This window comes from Vombatus ursinus, unplaced genomic scaffold, assembly GCF_900497805.2.
Source record: "Vombatus ursinus unplaced genomic scaffold, bare-nosed wombat genome assembly UNPS02011334.1, whole genome shotgun sequence".
NCBI classification, from domain to species: Eukaryota; Metazoa; Chordata; class Mammalia; order Diprotodontia; family Vombatidae; genus Vombatus; species Vombatus ursinus.
Window position 1 is genome coordinate 75,093 of NW_020951112.1, and position 18,529 is coordinate 93,621.

An 18,529-nucleotide genomic window follows, 5' to 3' on the forward strand; every position below is an offset into this window, starting at 1 on the left:
CAGCCCAAGCCTCACTTGGTCATCCTTTGGGTTTGATGGCTCAGAGTGAATGTAATTAGTAATTGTTTCTGTTTTAGCCCCAAACCCTAAGGGTCTTCCCCTCCCAGATTGACTGTTTTTGTTTTTGTTTTTGTTTTTTTTTTGGACTAGGTAAAAGAGGCCATTCTTTACCTCATTTCTTACCTAGGCTTAATCTCTTGAATTCACGTTGCCTCAGGCAAACTGAGACCTGGGAAAGACCTTACCTTAAGCAGGCCATGGTTTTCCATTGCATCTAGGGCCATCTCCAGTCCTTCTGATCTATGACCTGCCACTGGACCCAGATGGCTTAGGAGACAGTGAGGCTGGTGACTTTGCACAGCCGTCCCTCACTTAAATCCAATTCACTTGCAAGTCATGATGTCACCTTCCTGATGTCATTGGTCCTCTTTGAAAAAAGGACAAAAAACAACAACAGTGTCAAATAAAAAAGTATTAAAAATATTAAAATAATAATAGCTAATAGCTAGCATTTATATAATGCTTTGAGGTTTGTAAAGTGCTTTACAATCATCTCATTTGATCCTGTGTGGTAGGTACTATAATTGGCACCATTTTACAGATGGGGAAACTGAGACAGAGGACAAGTTACTTGGCCCAGGATTGCATAGCTATTGACTGTCTGAGGAGGGAGTAAGGAAGCATTTATTAAAGCACCTGTTATGTGCCAGGCACCGTGCTAAGTGCCTTTTACAAATATTATTGCATTTGATCCTTATACAGCAGGTCTGGGAGGTAGGTACTATTATTATCCATATTTTACAGTTGAGTTTAAGGGGGAAAATAAAAGGATCATAAGTCTGGAATTGGGAGGGTCATCCGTGGCCCTATAGTCCAACCTCCCTAATTTTACAGATGGGGAAACTGAGGCCCTCAGAGAAGGGAAGTGCATGAGGTCACACAGGTAGCAAATATAAGAGGTGACCCCATTTGGAGTTTTCTTGGCAAAGATACTGGAGTGATTTGCCATTTCCTTCTCCAGCTCATTTGACAGATGAGGAAACTGAGGCAGCTAGAGGTTAAGGAACTTGCCTAGGATCACACAGCTATAAGTATCTGAGGACAGATTTTGATTTAGGTCTTCCTGACTCCCGGTCCAGTGCTCTACCTACACTAGTTGTATGGTCTGGGATAAAGCCATTTTATCTGCCCATTTCCTTATTTATAAAATTGGGCAAAACAGCTAGCGATACCTGTAATACCTCCCACCTGGGAGTGTTGTGGGTATCAGATGGCATAATCTGTGTGAACCTTGTAAGCTTACACATCCTCTGAGATCTGTTAGTGTTGGGTTTTTGTTTTTTTTGTTTTTAACTTCTGGTTCAGTCCTGCTAAATGGGGATTTTTTTGTGTGGAGGATGAAGACTAATTCAGGTTCCTGTTGGGGAGTTAAAAATGTTCTGCTGAATGGGCCCGTGGAAAAACAAGTTTTGTTTTTGGTGTTTTATTTTAGTTTTTGCTAAAACAATGAGTCCTGTGATATTTAAGAGGATGGGTAGCTTTTAGTGAAGGAGAAGTTTTATGTCCAGAGCTGAGTGGTGCAAAGTCTCCCTTGGCACAATACCAGGTGGGTCACCCCCATTCTGAAACTGTAGTCATTAGCAGGAAGGATGTTAAGTGGAGTCAGCTGCGTTCACTGACATTGTCACCCGAAAGATCACCCCGATGTTGCTCAAGCCAGGCTTGGCACAGAAGGGAGTTGGCACGTGCCTGGAGCTGGTTGCTAAGAGATGGGTCACCCAGGTGGGCTCTTTTCAACTTCCTCCAAGGAAATTTGGATTTCTGATTTGGGGGGCTGGGGTGGGTGCTGTGTTACACCTGATACATAGTAGGTACCTTATAGGAGCTTGTTGAGTTGAGTAGATGCACTTTTGGAAGATGGTTGGTGGTTTTCCAGATGAGGCCCTTGTAAGGGGCAGGTAGATGGTGAAGTGGATAAGCTCCAGCCTTGGAGTCCGGAGGACCTGAGTTTAAAACCTGCCTCAGACACATGACACTTACTAGCTGTGTGACCCTGGGTGAGTCACTTAACCCCGATTGCCTTACCAAAAAGGCCAAAAAAAAAAAAATGCCAGATGAGGCCCTTATGAATGCAAATAAATAGAGGGTCACTAGTACCTCATCTGGAGAAATGGATTCAAATAGACAGGCCTGGGGCTGTCTGCTCTCTCCATATTTCAGTGAGGGGCTTGGTTATTCATCTAACATTAAGGTACTATTAGAAATTTTAGTCATGGAAAGAAGCCTTGGGCATGTGTTTTAAAAGAAAATTTGAAAAAGACATCTAGCCGTGTATCTATGTATGTCTTTCTATCACATATCAATATGTACATACCCATATTGACAGGTAGATTTATATATATGTATATATACGTGTATATATATATGCATATATGTGTATATGTGTTTCTATATGTATATACATTGTTGATAAGTTGTTTCAGTCATGTCTGACTCTAAGTGACCCTATTTGAGATTTTCTTGGCAAAGATACAGGAGTGGTTTGCCTTGTGTATATGTATTTATATTTATATTTCAATCTATATCTACGTCTCAACTAGGTGGTGCAGTGGATGGAATACCCAGCCTGGAGTCAGGAAGACTTATCTTAACCCTGTTTGCCTCAGTTTCCTCATCTGTAAAATGAGCTGGAGAAGGCAATGGCAAATCACTCCATTATCTTTGCCAAGAAAACCCCAGAAGGGGTCCTGAAGAGTTGGACATAACTGAAAAATGACTGAACGACATGCATACGCACACATATACTTACATGTGTGTATTTTGCAGTACCTCTTAAAAATCGCCCCTTAGAGGCATGGGATCACAGCTCATGAGCTGGAAGGGACGTCAGAAGTCATCTCGTCCAACCATCTTTCAAGGAGAGGTCCAGAGGTGGGGTGACTTGCCCAAGATCTTATAAGTGATAAATAGCAGAGTCAGGATTTGAACTCAGGTTCTACCCTGTGACAGGGTTAGCCCTTCAAGTTCATTACTCCTTTTTACAGCATTGCCAATTACTTGGTAGCTAGAGGTTATACGTGAAAGTAGAGTGAGAGAATAAAAAATGAATAAATAAAAAAGCTTTTATTAAGCTTAAGTACCAAGCACTTTGCTAAATGAATACAAAATGGAAGGCAGGCCCTGCCCTTTAGGAGCTTACATTCGAATGGGGGAGATATCTGGGGAGTGGTGGCTAGGAAGGGGTATTTTAGTTTAGAAGTTATGGAGATGGTGAGTGGAGCCATTGGGAAAGAGATTGATCCACCTTTAACGGAATTAATAAGAGCTGGCTTGATTTATGTATATAGCTTATTGGGTTCACAAAGCAATCCTGTTTGGTATATTTAGAAAAATGGTGAAGACCTTTTTCTTTCTCAACCTATGTTCTTGAAAAGTCACTCAATGAGTAATTGATGGAATGACTGAATTTTTTTTCTTTTTTTGCACCCCTGCCCACTCCTCACCTTTTGTGTCTTTAGTACCTTGTCTTGTAGGTGAAAAACTTAAAAGGGCAATATTTCCATTAAAAAGAAAGGAAAACCTATAGAAATGGGGAAAAGTCAAAATAAAAAGATCTACTTATTAAGGGATTAAGTTTTTGCTTGCTGAAAAATTGAGAATGAACTTTAAGGATTTAAAAAATTCTGTGTGTTTCCAAAGGGGAGACAGAATGGCCTAATGGATAGATAGAGGGTTATTGTGAGTGTCAAGAATCAAGCATTTATTTAGCAACTACTATGTGCCAGGCACCATGCTAGCTAGGTTTGGGGGGAAAAAAAGGCAAAAAAGAAAACAGTCCCTGAGAGAAGTAAATACAGGGTTAATGTGTGTGTGTCTGTGTGTGTGTGGGGGGGGAGGGATGGGGTTGAAGACAGAGCCTCTGAAAGTCTCAAAATTCAACTGAAATAACTAAGCTAATAGCTTAAGCCTAGCTGCTGAGCCTAAGATTAATTGTTCACATGCCAACTGAGTAGAATATATTATGATTTTTGTTAAGATAGATACAAATATTTCCTGGTTTTTTTTAAACAAAATTTCATTTGTTTGCATTTCTGTCTGTATTTTGCAACATCTATCTCATCTGAGAGTCCTTGACTCTATATGTTACTAATTTATTAGGACACAACACCAGAAACGTGTGTCTGTCGCCTTTTCGCTTGAGGTTATGGGAACACTCTAGTCTTTATTTGTAACTTTATAGTAAGCTTTGTGGTTGAAGGGAATTGCTTAGAATCATTTTAGAGGCCTCATGGAAAAGTACGTTAAGCCCTGGAACTTCCTTGTAAGTCGAGATTCTTGACGCATAAAGGAAAATCAGTGCTGGTTAAACTTGCAAATAATTACTTGATGAATGAATATACTTCCTCAATACAATGCAGAGTGATTCAGTTTATTTGCTTCAGCAAGGTGTGTGTGTGTGTGTGTGTGTGTGTATGCATGTGTGCATGCCTGTGTGTGCATGCTTGTGTGTGTACATGCCTGTGTGTACATGCTTGTGTGTGTGTGTGTGTGTGTGTGTGTGTGTGTGTGTGTAAGGCTGAGGGAGTCAGGAAAGGCTTCACGTAGAAGGTGGCCCCTGAGCTGAGCTTTTAAGGAAGTCAGGGATTCTAAGAGGCGGTGGTGAGAAAAGGGAAGCATTCTGGGCATGGTGGGGTATCCTCTGCAAACAAAGGCTGCAAGACCTGGGTTCCAATTCTACCCTTGACCTATACTAGCTATATACTAATGTGACCCTGCAGCTGCTAGGTGGCTCAGTGGCTAGAGCTCTGGTCCTGGAGTCAGGAGGACCTGAGTTCAAATCCCACCTTAGATATTTACTAGCTGTGTGACCTTGGGCAAGTCCCTTCACTGTCTTTGCTTCAGTTTCCTCATCTGTAAAATGAGCTAGGGAAGGAAATGGTAAAGCATTCTAGTATCTTTGCCAAGAAAACCCCAAATGAGGTCACGAAGAGCTGGACACGATTGAACACCACAGCACAGTATCACCCTGGGCAAACATACTGAGCCCTGTGAGTACCCCATAGAACTCTCTAAACCTCTAAATTATAGATGATTTAATGAGCTGTATTGGTAGAAGAGTTTTTTCAGGGCCTTTATTTGATCAGACTTGGGTGTTAACATGCACTAAAGATAATCTTGTGAAGAAGGTCTAAAAACTTTGTATCAGGGCTTTATGCCAACAGTCTTTGGAGTCATTCCCAGTGCTGGGCTGAGTTTCTTCACCTAAAGAAATTTCACTGTGAACAGTCATATCCCTTTGAGCAAATGATTTTTGGTGCATGTGCTGGTTGCCTTGGCCAATCAGCTTCCTACCCCTTAAACGACTTATAGCAGTCTGCAGGCAGGATGTAGGTGAAGGCTGTCCGTGAAAGACAGAAATGTGTTTATCATCTGCCATGATCCTTTCGAGCTAAGCTTTTAAAAGTGAAGACTAGACTTTATCTTCTCATGAGCTTTGTGGATTGATTCCTTACTTAATAATGGATTTCTGGTTCCTGTAATCTGGCCTCATTCCACCTTGTAGTCCATGTGTTTAAGCCTCCTGTGGGAGCCTGTTTGTTCTTTGTGTGTGTGTGTGTGTGTGTGTATGTCTCCAGAAATCTCATTCAGTCTCTTACACTTGAAACAATCTTCATCCTTCTATAAGTATATATCATCTTCTTCGGTTAGACTGTAACTTTCTTGAGGAAAAAGACTATTTTTGTTTTTGTGTTTGTATGGCAGAAGGGAGAATTTATAGCAGCATCCAGTGGACCATTGCAGATGTAATGGAGGTTGTGTGTAGGGCCTTAGTGGGCTTTAAGATTTGAGGGGTGGGCCATGACCGGAAAGCTTTGGTAGCACTGTGTGATGGAAAGAATGTTTGAGATGGTTTCAGAGGACAGAAGATTGAACATATTTCTACAACTTAGGGTGACCTTGATCACATTACTTCATTGCTCTAGGCCTCAGTTTCGTCATCTGTAACACTGACAGGATTTAACTAAATGATCTCAGGTTCCCATCACAGTTTTAGAAAGAGTAGTGATTAAGTTGGAGAGCATTCCAAAGAAGGCAACCTTTTAAGATGGTGGACCAGAGGGAATGTCAGATGAGGCTTGATTGAAGGAACCAGCAATGTTAAGCCTGGAGAAGAGTTGGGGAGGGATAGAGAGGGTGGGTCATGATAGGTATCTTCATGTTTTTGAAGAATTGTCAGGTGAAAAAGGGACAAGATGTGTCTGGTTTGGCTAGGGCAGAACTGGGAGTAATACCTACAAATTGCAAAGGGGCTGATTTAGGCTTCCCAGCAACCAGAACAACATGGCCATGTGGCATGCCAATGGTGGCTTTCTTCTCAGTGGAAATCTTGAAGTAGAATCCATATTGAGCACTTATTGGGTATTCAGTTCAGTCCAATAAATATTTTTAAGTACTTACTATGTGCCAAGCACTGTGCTAAGCCCTGAGGATATAAATAAGAAAAAAGAAACAGTTCTCAGGAAGGTTATGGTCTAATGGAGGAAGTTGGAAAGGGAAGGGGCAGCCACCAGGGAACTTCTGGCCCAGGAGCATGTGGTTTTGTGGAGTTAAAACCAAACAGTTTTAATCCCTCCTTCCCTCCACTCTCCCCGCCTCCTGCTACCATGGGCCTCCATTTCCCCGTGCTCAGGAGAACTCTGTGTCTTAGCAGCCCCCCCAGCAAGATGCCCCCAGAAAGGGAGGTGATGGAATTAAACCACATCCAATCATTGGAAGATTTGGGACCTCATTGGAAATTGATATTGTTGGATTACCAAATGTTAGGAAATCTACATTCTTCGCTGTCCTAACAAAGAGCCAAGTAGTGGCAGAAAACATCCTATTCTGCACTCTTGCTCCTGATGAGAGTTGAGTACCCATGCTAGATGATAGAATTGATCCTTTTTTGTGCCAATATCGCAAACCTACAAGGGGTGGGGAACCATCGTCCTCAAGGCCACATGTGGTTCTCTAGGTCCTCAAGTGCGGCCCTTTGACTGAATCCAAACTTCACAGAACAAACCCTTTTAAAATAATAAGTTTGAGGATCTCGAGAGCCACCTGTGGGCTTGAGGCCGCTGGTTCCCCACCCCTGCAAAATGCCAGTCTTCTTGAATATAGTTGATATTACTGGCCGTATGAAAGGATCTCATGCTGTCCAGGGGCTAGGAAATGCCTTTTTGTCTCATATAAGCACCTGCAATGGAATCGTTTATCAAATGCAGTCCTTTGAAGATGATGACCTCACACATCGAAAAGGGTGTGGATCCTAGTCAAGACATAAAAGTAATACATGAAGAACTTTGACTTCCAGATGAGGAAATAATTATGCCATAATAGATACACTAGAAGAGGTGGGTGTGAGAGGAAGAAACAAGAAATTAAACCTGAATATGATGTAATGTGAAACTAAAAAGGTTGGTTAATAATTCCTAATTATATTATTAATCATTAATAATCGATTAAGATAGTAATAATAATAGGTGACAAGAAACTTGTACACTTCTATCATGATTGGAATGACAACGAGATCAAAGTGTTGAATCAAAAGCAACGATCGATCCACTTGGTTAACCTTTCTCAAAAGGACTACTCAAAAGATTGCCGCTGGACCCGGATGGCTCTGGAGGACAGTGAGGCAGGTGACTGCGCACAGCCTCCCTCACTGAAATCCAATTCATTTGCAAGTCATGGCTTCACCTCCCTGATGTCGTGGTCTTCTTTGAGAATGAAGGACAAACAACAACGTTAGAAAGAAAAACAAATGGTTGATACAAATTAAAGCATGGGTGGACAAGCCGGACCCAGGTGCCTCAGTCCTTCCTTTAGTGGGGACTTGGGACCCAGGTTGTAAGAAGTGAGCACTGAGGAGAAACAGAAGCGTTTGGAAGAGAACATGACATGCAGTGCTTTGCCAGGGATCACTAAGGCTGGGTGTGCAGCACTCCAACTAGAATCATTTTTCACCGAAAGGCCCAGATGAAGCACGTGCATGGCCCATCAGGAAAGGGATGGAGGCTCCTTAGGCAGCAGGAAAGATTCACACCGATTCTGAAAAGGGACTCATTCTGGCTGAAGTAATGAAATATGAAGATTTTAAAGAGGAAGGTTCAGAAAATGCTGTCAAGGTTGCTGGGAAATACAGACAACAAAGCAGAAATTATACTTGAAAATGGAGATGTTATCTTTAAATTTAATATAGCTCAACAACCAAAGAAGTGAATTTTAAATATTGCTCATTGCTCAGAAATAAACAGTGCTATTTCAAAGAGCCATACAAATTTTTATTTTCATAAAAATAATTGAAAAATGAAGACACAAATTCACTTAGGGAAAAAACCAATCTTTCTCCAAATGAAATCACTCTTTAAAATTTAAGATTTTAAATATGTATTTTTAAAAAATTAAAATATGATGAACATGCAGATTCACTCAATGTGAACAGCTTTGCTTTTCAGATGATTAAGACCCTCTTCCAAATTGTAGAAGCTTTTTGGGAACTGTATTACTCTCATGGTACTTCATTAATCTCCATCCCATATGCCAAACCTGACACATTTGACAGCGAGGACAAAACGTGGCTTGCTCTTTTTTGAATCTATAGATAATGCTTTACAATGTTTACAATACTCCAGATGTCTACACTCAATAAAACATTTGACAAAACAAAACAAAAACCAGACAGAGCAGCTGATGATAAAGGGAGTTATCTGAAGGTCATGAGGCCTTTAGAAAGGAAGACTCTGGGGGAATTGAATGCCCCTCCTTCTATACCTCCAATCAGAAGATAGAGGCAAAAGAGGAAGAGTTGAGGTGGTGTTGAGTATCAAAATCTGAGTCAATCAGCATAGTGATGAAATTTCAGGTGATCAGCTTACCCTAGAGCAGGGAGGGGAGACATGTTATTTATGGAGTGAAATCTAAGCAGACCTGCTAATGGAAAATAGTGTGAGGTGATTCTTTTGTGTATGTGTGTTACAGTAGAACAGAGGTCATTAACCTGGGAACAAAGGGTCGCTGGACAGATTTCAGGGAGTCTGTACTTGGATGAGAAAAAATTACATCCTCATTTCAATAGAATTTCCTTCTTTTCTTATTTGTTTTTTGTGGTTTTTTTTTTTGTTTTTTTTTTAGGCAATTGGGGTTAAGTGACTTGCCCAGGGTCACACAGCTAGTAAGTGTCAAGTGTTTGTTCTGAGGGCAGATTTGAACTCAGGTCCTCCTGTCTTCAGGGACAGTGCTCTATTCACTGCGCCACCTAGCTGCCCCTCTTGTTTTATTTTAGGCATTTAAAAATATAATTCTGAAAAGGGGTCCATAGACTGCAGGAGACTGCCAGAGGGGGTCCAGATTACACAAGAGGATAGGAACCTCTACACTGAATGGTTTTTGAGGTTTCTTTCAACTCTGAAATTCTGTGAATTTGTGACCCATGAAGGAGCATGGCCTTCATTCTGTAGGGAGTGAGAAGCTTTGGAATACATTTGAGTAGGACAGGGAGTGACTTAAAAAATGCTTATGTAAGGAAAGGTGTGTTTGTGTGTGTGTGTGTATATGTGTGTACGTACACACCCATACATATATATATATATATGTATATACACACACACAAACACATATGTTTGTGTATACACACACACACATATATGTATACACGTACAATATAATATATATCTTATAAAATAAGCTCATGTGATTTTTGTTGGTCTTGCCTATCTTTTGTGCACATTTCTATCTGGCTGGTTTTCTAATCCTTACACCGAGTTTGCAGACAGCCCAATCTGTACTCTGTAAACCTCTCTGACATTCTTAAAGTGCTCTGTATCCAATATTCTCTCCCTAAAGCTCTGGAGATTTTCTTGAACGCTTGACACACTCCTGGAAATAAATCTATGAATTTTAATGGGGCTGGTTGCTCAGGATCTCAGCTCTGAGTATACTCGGTTCAGCCTCAGGGGCTTCTCTTAATAATCTTTCTAGCTCAGACCCTCGCCTCCCATAAGCCACTGGGCACGGTGGCATTGGCTTATGTTTCTCTAGGAGGCCTGCTTGTCTGTAGGAATGCCTAACCAAGGAGAGGAAAGGCTAACCAAGCATTAAACAACCACAAAAGCCAGCAGAAGTAATCTTCTTCTAGTGAGCTCTTTTTCCTGAGGATCGACAATGTTCCAGGCATCTTAGTCCAGCACTTAGTTCAGTTTGACTTGAGAAGCTTGACTGGAGGTAACATCTCATTGGTACCTTCCTCTGTGGTCTGCGCATTCCCCCTGCCCTTTTCTTGCTGCTGCCACTGCTATGATACTCCCTGGTTGCCCTGATTCTCTTGGTCTGCTTATCCCACAGCTTCCAGCTCAGCTCTCAGTCTGGAGTTTCCCCCTGTGTGGTAGGATTATTTTTACCAGGTTGGCTCTCTGTGCCCTGTGTGGCTGTCCTCCAGCTCGGTCACTTCCTGGGACCATCTCCATCACTTTCCTCATGCTGAGATTGCCCCCAAAACTCTGTCGCCACTTCTGTGCATGTGATTCAGGAATTTCCCTTCTTCCACATGGGGCCAGAGAGAGACCTTTTCCAGTGAGTCTGGGAGGGCGTTTGGAGTTGACAGTTACACAACACCTGGGTCTATCTCCATCACTTATTATGGCCATAGCCCAATCCCCTAGGATCATGCTAGGATATCCTGATGCTGAGGGCTTTGGGAAAAGGATGATTACTTAACCTTTTTTGAACACTAACTGGGAGTAGATACTCTACAAGGAATAGTGGAATACGTCCAAGGCTTGGGCCACTGTCTATATTTTTCAGAATCCTTCCAACATGTAATTTTGGACAAAGCCAATGTGGGAATTTGTTTTGCTGAACTATGAATGTTTTATTTTGACTTTTAAAAATTATTCAATTAAGGCTGCAGTGGGAGGGGAGAAAATAGATATTTGTAACAATAAAAAATTAATACCAAAAATACTTCCTTTTTATATTAAACAAAAGGCCTCGCTCTTGTGTTATAGGTCTTGATTTGACTTAGTATCTTTTGTCAGCTTAGTACTGGTGAGGGTGGAAATTAGGGAGGCTCAATTGGTAGTCTTTTTTTGTTTTAAAAAAAAATCACCATTATTTTCTCTAGAAATTATTTGGAAGTACTCTTTTTGTGTGATTTCCTTATTATGTTAAAGAGGAAAAACCAATGTCACTATGAGACCAGCAGCATCAGTAGTTAGAATTTATACAACACTTCAAGGTTGGCAAAGCACTCTGCGTATGTGATACTCACAATGACCCTGGGAGCTAGGTGCTGTTATTATTTTTAATTTACAGATGAAGAAACTGAGACTGAGAGAGACTAAATCACATGCCCAGAGTCCCATAGCCAGTAAATGTCTGAGGCAGAATTTGAACTCAGGTCTTCCTGATTTCAAATCCAGTGCTTTATCCCCTGCGCCATAGGGGTTCTTAGCCTGGGTCCATGGACTACCTGAGGTTTGTGGATAGATTTCGGGAGGTCTGTGAACTTTAATGGGAGAAGAACATCTTTATTTTCATAACCTTTATTTTCCTTTGCAATCCTGTATGTTTGATTGTAAGGATAGCTACATGGTGCTGTGGGTAGAATGCTGAGCCTGGAGTCAAGGAAGACTCATCTTCCTGAGTTCAAATCGAGGCTCAGATACTAGCTGTGTGACCGTGGGCAAGTCACTTAACTCTGCCTCAGTTTCCTCATCTGTAAAATGAGCAGGAGAAGGAAATGGCAAACCACTCCAGTATCTTTGCCAAGAAAACCCTAAATGGGGTCAAGAAGAATTGAACATGACTGAAATCGATCGAACAACGAAACATGTTTGATTTTATGTATTTAAAAAGAAGATTTTTGAGAAGGGGTTCAGGGCTTCACCAGGGTGCCAAAGGAATCCATGATGAAAAAAGAGTTAAAAACCCGTGCTGTTGTGTCAGCTGCTGAAGTATGGTGCTCCCAGCCTTATTATACTGTTGTGTAAGAGGTAGCAGCTGCAGAGGTCTCGTAGGGGCCATGTTTGAATTATGTTGTAGGCAAAGTCTCAATCAACAGGGTAAAATGAGCCAGGCTGTGTTCTTAATCTAATTGTTGATTCTGGCTCTCATCTTCTGTTATAAATAGGGGATCAGTTTTCTAAATTTGTTCTTCTCATTCCTCTTCTTACTGGGTGGGGTGGGGGGAAGGTAGAAAAATATGTAAACGGTTAGTCCAGGCTCATTTGGCCTCATTTGGCAGAGGCAGGCACCCTCTGAGCTCTAAAACAACCTGAATACTTTTCTTTGTGGATTTTGAGGTCTTTGAAAATTAGGTTTCCTCCATACCTTCTGAAAGTGGAAGCTCCTGTTTTGTGGACTGATTTTTTAGGGATTGTAAATCACTGAATATAAACTCCCTGAGGGCAGGAAAGATTTTACTTGTGTCTTTGCATCCCCTGCACCTGGCACACAGTAGGTGCTTAATAAATGTTTATTGATTGATTAGAAGTCCCCTTGCCTAATACAATGATCCTGTCTGTGTTGCTAAGGGGGGTTACCGTGGTTCTGGAGGAGAGAGCGAGGCTGAGGACTTTGTGCAGCTCTGCCTCACTTCAATCCAATTCATGTACATGTCAGGACAGCACCCTCCTGATGTCTTTGGTCCTCTTTGAAAAGGACTAAAGGGAGAAGGAGGAGGAGGAAGGCAGTAAGGACAAGAACATGGAACAACACCACCACCACCACCACCACCGTTCAGGTTTTCTGAGGCAGGGATGGTTTATTTTTTGTCTCTGTATCCCCAGCACATTGTGCATCCATAATAAAAACTTAATTTAAGTGTGAATTGTTGAATACTTCCAGTTACTTGATGAGACAGTGGTCGCCATTTTTATCTAGTTTTGGGTCCAGAAAACTCTTCCTTGCAGTGACCTGAAATATGCCTGTAAATGGCAGCCAACACATAGAATTAGCCCAATATTTCTTTCATATGACAGATCTTCCAATATTCAAAAGCCACAAATGTGTCGTTACTCGATCGGTGAGTGTCTCATGTGGCCTGCTATCTCTAGGTGTTGTTGTTCATCCATGGACCCACAGCATGCCAGTATTGTCCGTGGGGTTTTCTTGGCAAAGAAAAGAGTGGTTTGCCATTCCTTCTCTAGTGGATTAAGGCAAACAAGGGTTAAGTGATTTACACAGCTAATAAGTGTTTGAAACTGGACTTGAAATCAGGTCTTCTTGACTCCAGGGCCAGTGCTCTATCCATTGAACCACCTAGCTGCCTCCTTCAGATAGTTGTAGTATGTTAAAATGTGTCAGAGGTGATTCCAGGGGTTGGATTTAGAATCACAGATTAAAGATATACAGGCAATGGGGAATAGAAATCTATCCTGCCCTACAGGAAAATAGAAGGGGAAGGTGATAAAAGGGAGGGCAGATTAGGGGAAGGAGTATTCAGAATGCAGGCTGTCTTGGGGGGGGAAGGGAGAGATGGGGAGAAAATTTGGAACTCAAAATCTGGAGGAAATGAATGTTGAAAATTAAAAATAAATAAATAAATTAATTTATAATCACAGATTAGCAGATGGAAGGGTCCCTAAGAGGTCCCATCCCATGCAGGGATTTTGGTCAAGGAAATGAAAGCAAGAGAAATTCAGCTAGAATGACGACGCAGTGATAGGAATTCTTGGAGTTGGAAGGCACCTTATACATCAACTAGTTCAACCCTTACTTGAAGCCCTATCCCAGGGGTGGGGAACCTGCAGCCTCAAGGCCACATGTGGCCCTCTAGGGTCTGACTGAATTCAGTCAAAGGGCCGCACTTGAGAACCTAGAGGGCCACAAGTGGCCTCGAGGCTGCAGATTCCCCACCTCTGCCTTATCCCTTCTATAAAAGCTCGGACAAATGATCTTTACTTCAAGACCCGAAAAGATGAGGAACCTTCACCCTCCTAAGGGGCCCACATTCAACCATTGTGTAACTTCATTGCATCGCATAGGGAGTTCCCCTTATGTTAAGCCCGAACTTGACCCTCTGCAACTTCTGTACATTGCTCCTACTTCATGTGTGACTGTGGGTAAGTCACACCATCTTTCTGGGCCTCAGTTTCCTTATTTGCATAATGAAGGGGTTGGCTTTTGAGATCTCTTCCAGCTCTGGATCTCTGCTCCTAGATTGAATCCCTGCAAACTGTTAAGTATAAGGGTTTGGTTGTAATTAATAATAATAACAACAGCATTTATTTGGTGCTTTAAAATTTTCAAAGCTCTTTACATATATTATCTCTGTTATCTTTACGTGTGTCATTAGCTAGCAAGAAGAACTAGGATTTGAATCCAGATCTCCATCACCAAGGCGACACCTCTTTCCGCCATGCTCAGTCTGCTGAAGCACTTTTTCTGTTAAAAATACATCTCTTGGTCTTATGGACTTTGGTCCCTTTTCTTCTTTCATGCCTTTATCTCTATTTAGTTCCCCAAAACAACTGCTCATTGAATTCAACCTGCCTCATGACCATATCAGAGTCTGGTAAGAAGGTCTTGCTCTGCCCCTCCCCCTCCCCCCAGCACAGTTCCCACGCAGGTGAGAGGATGTCCAATTGGCCAAGCACCTGGCTCCCTCCTTCCCCTGAGTCCGGACTGTTACAACATCCTTGTCCGTTGGAATCTTAGATTCCTTGCTAGATCACTGGGTGTTAGAGCTAGAAGGACCTCAGAGAACATCTCAGTCACCACTTTGATTTCATCAGTGAGGGAACTGAGGCCCAGGGAGGTGAGGGAACTTTCCTAACAGGATTTCTTCAGGTCGTCTTGTTGCAGTCTGAGAGATTTAGACCCCTCGAGGACCAGAGTGTAGGACGGGGCCATCTGGAATGAATTTACAGACTCAAGCATTTTTTAAGTCAAGGTGGCAAAGATTTATTGTTATGCCGTACAGTGGGCAAGGATTCTCAAGGAACCTGCCATAGTGGGCAGAGCTCCTTAGGGAACTTGTACCCTAACAGGAATGATGCTAAAGCTTATATAGGAAAAGTAGTGGATTATGTGCCAAGTGTGCTCATTAGGTGATAACAGAGGACTATGTCATTCACTACTGGAAACCGAGGAGCGGGGTTTCCTAAGGGGTGTGCTTTTGGTCTGTTATGTGTGTAACAAGATAGTTTCAGGAGTTGATGTCTATAGCTTGATCTCTGGATTGTATACGGTAACTGTGGGCATCAGTACATGATAGTTCTGTTGACCAAGATAGTACAAGGGAAATTCTACAGAGGTCAACTTGTTCTTGTAACAGGGAGAGAGAGTTTGCCTCACTGGGCCCACTCATGAGTCACTGCCAGAGACAGGATCCTTGGGCTGGAGGCAAACTGTCAGGGATAGTGTTTTTGAGGCCAGGGAGAAATATGATCTTGGAAGTAGGGTCCGAATACAAGCATTCCATCACTCTGACTCCAGAGCCAACGTTCCTTCCACTATACCACATTGCCTATTCCAACAAAATTTTTTTTTTTATAGGTAAGAAAATTGAATTTAAGAAGTTAAATGGGGGCAGGTAGGTGGGGTAGTGGGTAGAGTACCAGCCCTGAGGTCAGGAGGACCTCAGTTCAAATATGGCCTCAGACACTTACTGGCTGTGTGACCCTGGGCAAGTCACTTAACCCCATTGCCTTCTCTCCCCCCCCCAGAAGTTAAGTGACTCGCCAAGGTGATACAAGTAGTCAATAGCAGAGTAAACATTTGAACCCAGCACCTCTAACACTAATCCTGCACTCTTTTGATTATGTCATGTTTTGGGTTTAATATGACATTGGTAAATGAAATCCACAGATAGAATGCCTCATCTAAGTGGACAGTTAGGGAGAGATGGGGTGGGAAGAGGGCCTCGGAAGGCTTCCTGGAAGTCTTGAATTGAGCCTTACAGGAATGGAAGGAAGTAGAAATGTCTGTGAAAGGTAGAGGTGAGGAGAGAGTATATTACAGGCCTTTGCAAATGAACTTAGGTGTTGGAAGAGGGAATGTGGAGTTTAGGGAACAATTAAGCCAGTTTGAGTGGAACTGTGGAATGTATGAAGGAGAGTAATGCAAAATAAAGCTGGAGAAGTCAGATGGAGGGCCTTGAACTTCAGGCTAAGAAGTTTGTAATTTAGCCTGGGAGCAATAGGAAGCCAGGGGAACTTTTTGAGCTGGGGGTTGGGTCGATGTGGTTTGACTTGTGCCTTCGGAAGATTGATTTGAATCAATTATTCATGCTTGAGGCAAAGCAAGATTCCTAGAGATGAGGGAGCCGCAATTAGGATGGGATGTGTTTGTCCTGTTAAGAACCAGTGAGCAAACACATTGGGAAGATACTGAAGGCTTAAGGAAACGGAGTCTAGTTAGAAGGCTTTGGGATGCATTTGAAAAACTCTTCCCCTAAGTACAAAACTGTTCATCTTGTGTCTCAGTTAAGAGAAAACAAAAACCTTCTATGATTCACTTGCCCATTCCTTTATTGGGAAATGCCAGCTGTCCTTCAGGGCTCATAATTTATTATATCTTAATGGGAACTATGATTTTCCTTTTCTGTTACTTTCAGACCTGGTTCCTTCAATTATGAGCAACTTGTTGAATCCAGATGCAATTTTCTCCAACAATGAAATGAGCCTGTCAGACATTGAAATCTATGGCTTTGATTATGACTATACCCTCGTCTTTTATTCTAAGCACCTCCACACCCTCATCTTCAATGCTGCTCGAGACCTCCTCATCAATGAACATCGGGTAAGCTGGGTCTGCAGATTGCAGCTTCCCTCCCTTCCTTCCTTCCTTCCTTCCTTCCTTCCTTCCTTCCTTCCTTCCTTCTTCCTTCCCTTACCCTTTCCCTTATCCTTCTTCTTATCCTTTCCCTTTCTTCATAATTAGGAATTCAGAAATCAGTTTTGTGTTGAAATGGCCTTTGCCCAGCTCCCTCTGCCTGGAAGCTACTTTTTTTTTTTTGAAATTTAATTCAGAAAGCGTTTATTAAACACCTTCTCTGTGTCAGGCCCAGTGGCTGAGCACTGGTGATGCAAAGGCAAAATGAAAAGTCTGCCCTCAGGCAGCTTACATCCTATATACCTTGTATATAGATAAGCACATAAAATCATATATCCAAAATAAATAGTGGATAGGGAAGTAGACTTGGAGTTAGGAAGCCTTGGGTTCAAATCTCACCTCACATATACACATACACATTTTATTTTTATTTTTTATTCTGAACTTAAACATACACAGGTGAGCACCTCTACATACACAGCAGAACACATAGAAGAGAATTGCACGTGAAATTACAAATCTCCATTTTGTACTATTGGCTTTTGGAGAAGCAGATAATAAATTCTACACATGATTTTCGAAGCTGTCCTGCTTGTCTGTGTTTCCTTCTGTTCCCTTCTGTGTGTTTAAAAAATGTGTGGGTGGTCTTCTTTATTCATCACTATTGCTACCCCCACCCCTGTCAAAATTGGAGGAAAAAAATTCTTTTAACAAATGAGCATATTCAGCCTAAAGGATCTCAACACTGCCCTGTCCATCAATATTATATGTGTCTCTTCCGCATCTTGTGTCCATCACCTTTGGTCAGGACTACCTCTGATATTTATTAGGTGTGTGTGACTCTAGGCCAGGGGTGGGGAGCCTGCACCCTCAAAGCCACGTATGGCAGGTTCCCCACCGCTGCTCTAGGCCAATGACTGAACTTTTCTGTCCTTCACTTTCCTTGTCTGTAAAATGTGGGGTTGGATTCTGAGGTTCTTTCTAGCTCTAAATTTATGATTCTGTAATTTTAATTGTGGGGGAAAGACACCCACTTGTGATGTGCTCCAGCCTGGGAGGGGAGCCCTGGACTTTGGGGATTATCACTAGGTTACTAAACTATTATAAGTTTTCCCAAACTCTTGAATCCCAGCCATTTTTCTAGACATAGGGCTCACCGGTGTTATCCTTGTTTTATCGATGAAGACTATTAAATCCCCTTAAGTTGCCATGTTGTCATAGCTGAGTTCATGGTGACTTAAGTTGCCATGATGTTGGTAACTTGAATTATAGGGAGCCAAGTTCACTGGCCAACGAGCTGGGGCATCTGATGCAGTTGCCAAGCTTTGTGGTTTGTGTCATTTCTGGTGCATCAATGACTGATTGCCTTTCACGGCCAAGATGATACAGTACTCTGAGGAGTCCCTCACTTGGCTCAGCTATCTTGACGCTGAGTTGTCCTGTTTCCTTGTACAAAACATTTCACTCATTCAATGTGAGAACAATGAGTATCTTTATCCTAGTGAGAACTTTTAATGGGGGAGGAGAAAGACACTTACTCCTCCTTCCTCCATACTAGGCCAATACACATTTCCTTGACTTTCCAGCCCGTAGACTGGCTTAATTGAAAGGGGGTTGGGTTACTAGTAGGCTTCCTATTATAGCTGTCCCATGAGCTTATGGTCTAGGAGTTCGAGGGCCTGATTTCAAATCTGTTGTTTTATTGTGTGACTTT

The 18,529-nt window shown here is 42.1% G+C and overlaps 1 protein-coding gene and 1 pseudogene across 1 annotated transcript in view; both read left to right on the forward strand.

Annotated features, from left to right (window-relative positions):
- The window catches only part of NT5DC3 (5'-nucleotidase domain containing 3), an 80,858-nt gene that overhangs the window by 22,860 nt on the left and 39,469 nt on the right, over nucleotides 1-18,529 (forward strand). The window contains exon 2 of the mRNA XM_027855879.1: nucleotides 16,598-16,782. Within this exon, the coding sequence (XP_027711680.1) occupies nucleotides 16,598-16,782 (185 nt within the window). The remainder of the gene's footprint in view (nucleotides 1-16,597; nucleotides 16,783-18,529) is intronic.
- LOC114038501 lies at nucleotides 1,705-8,262 on the forward strand (annotated as a pseudogene).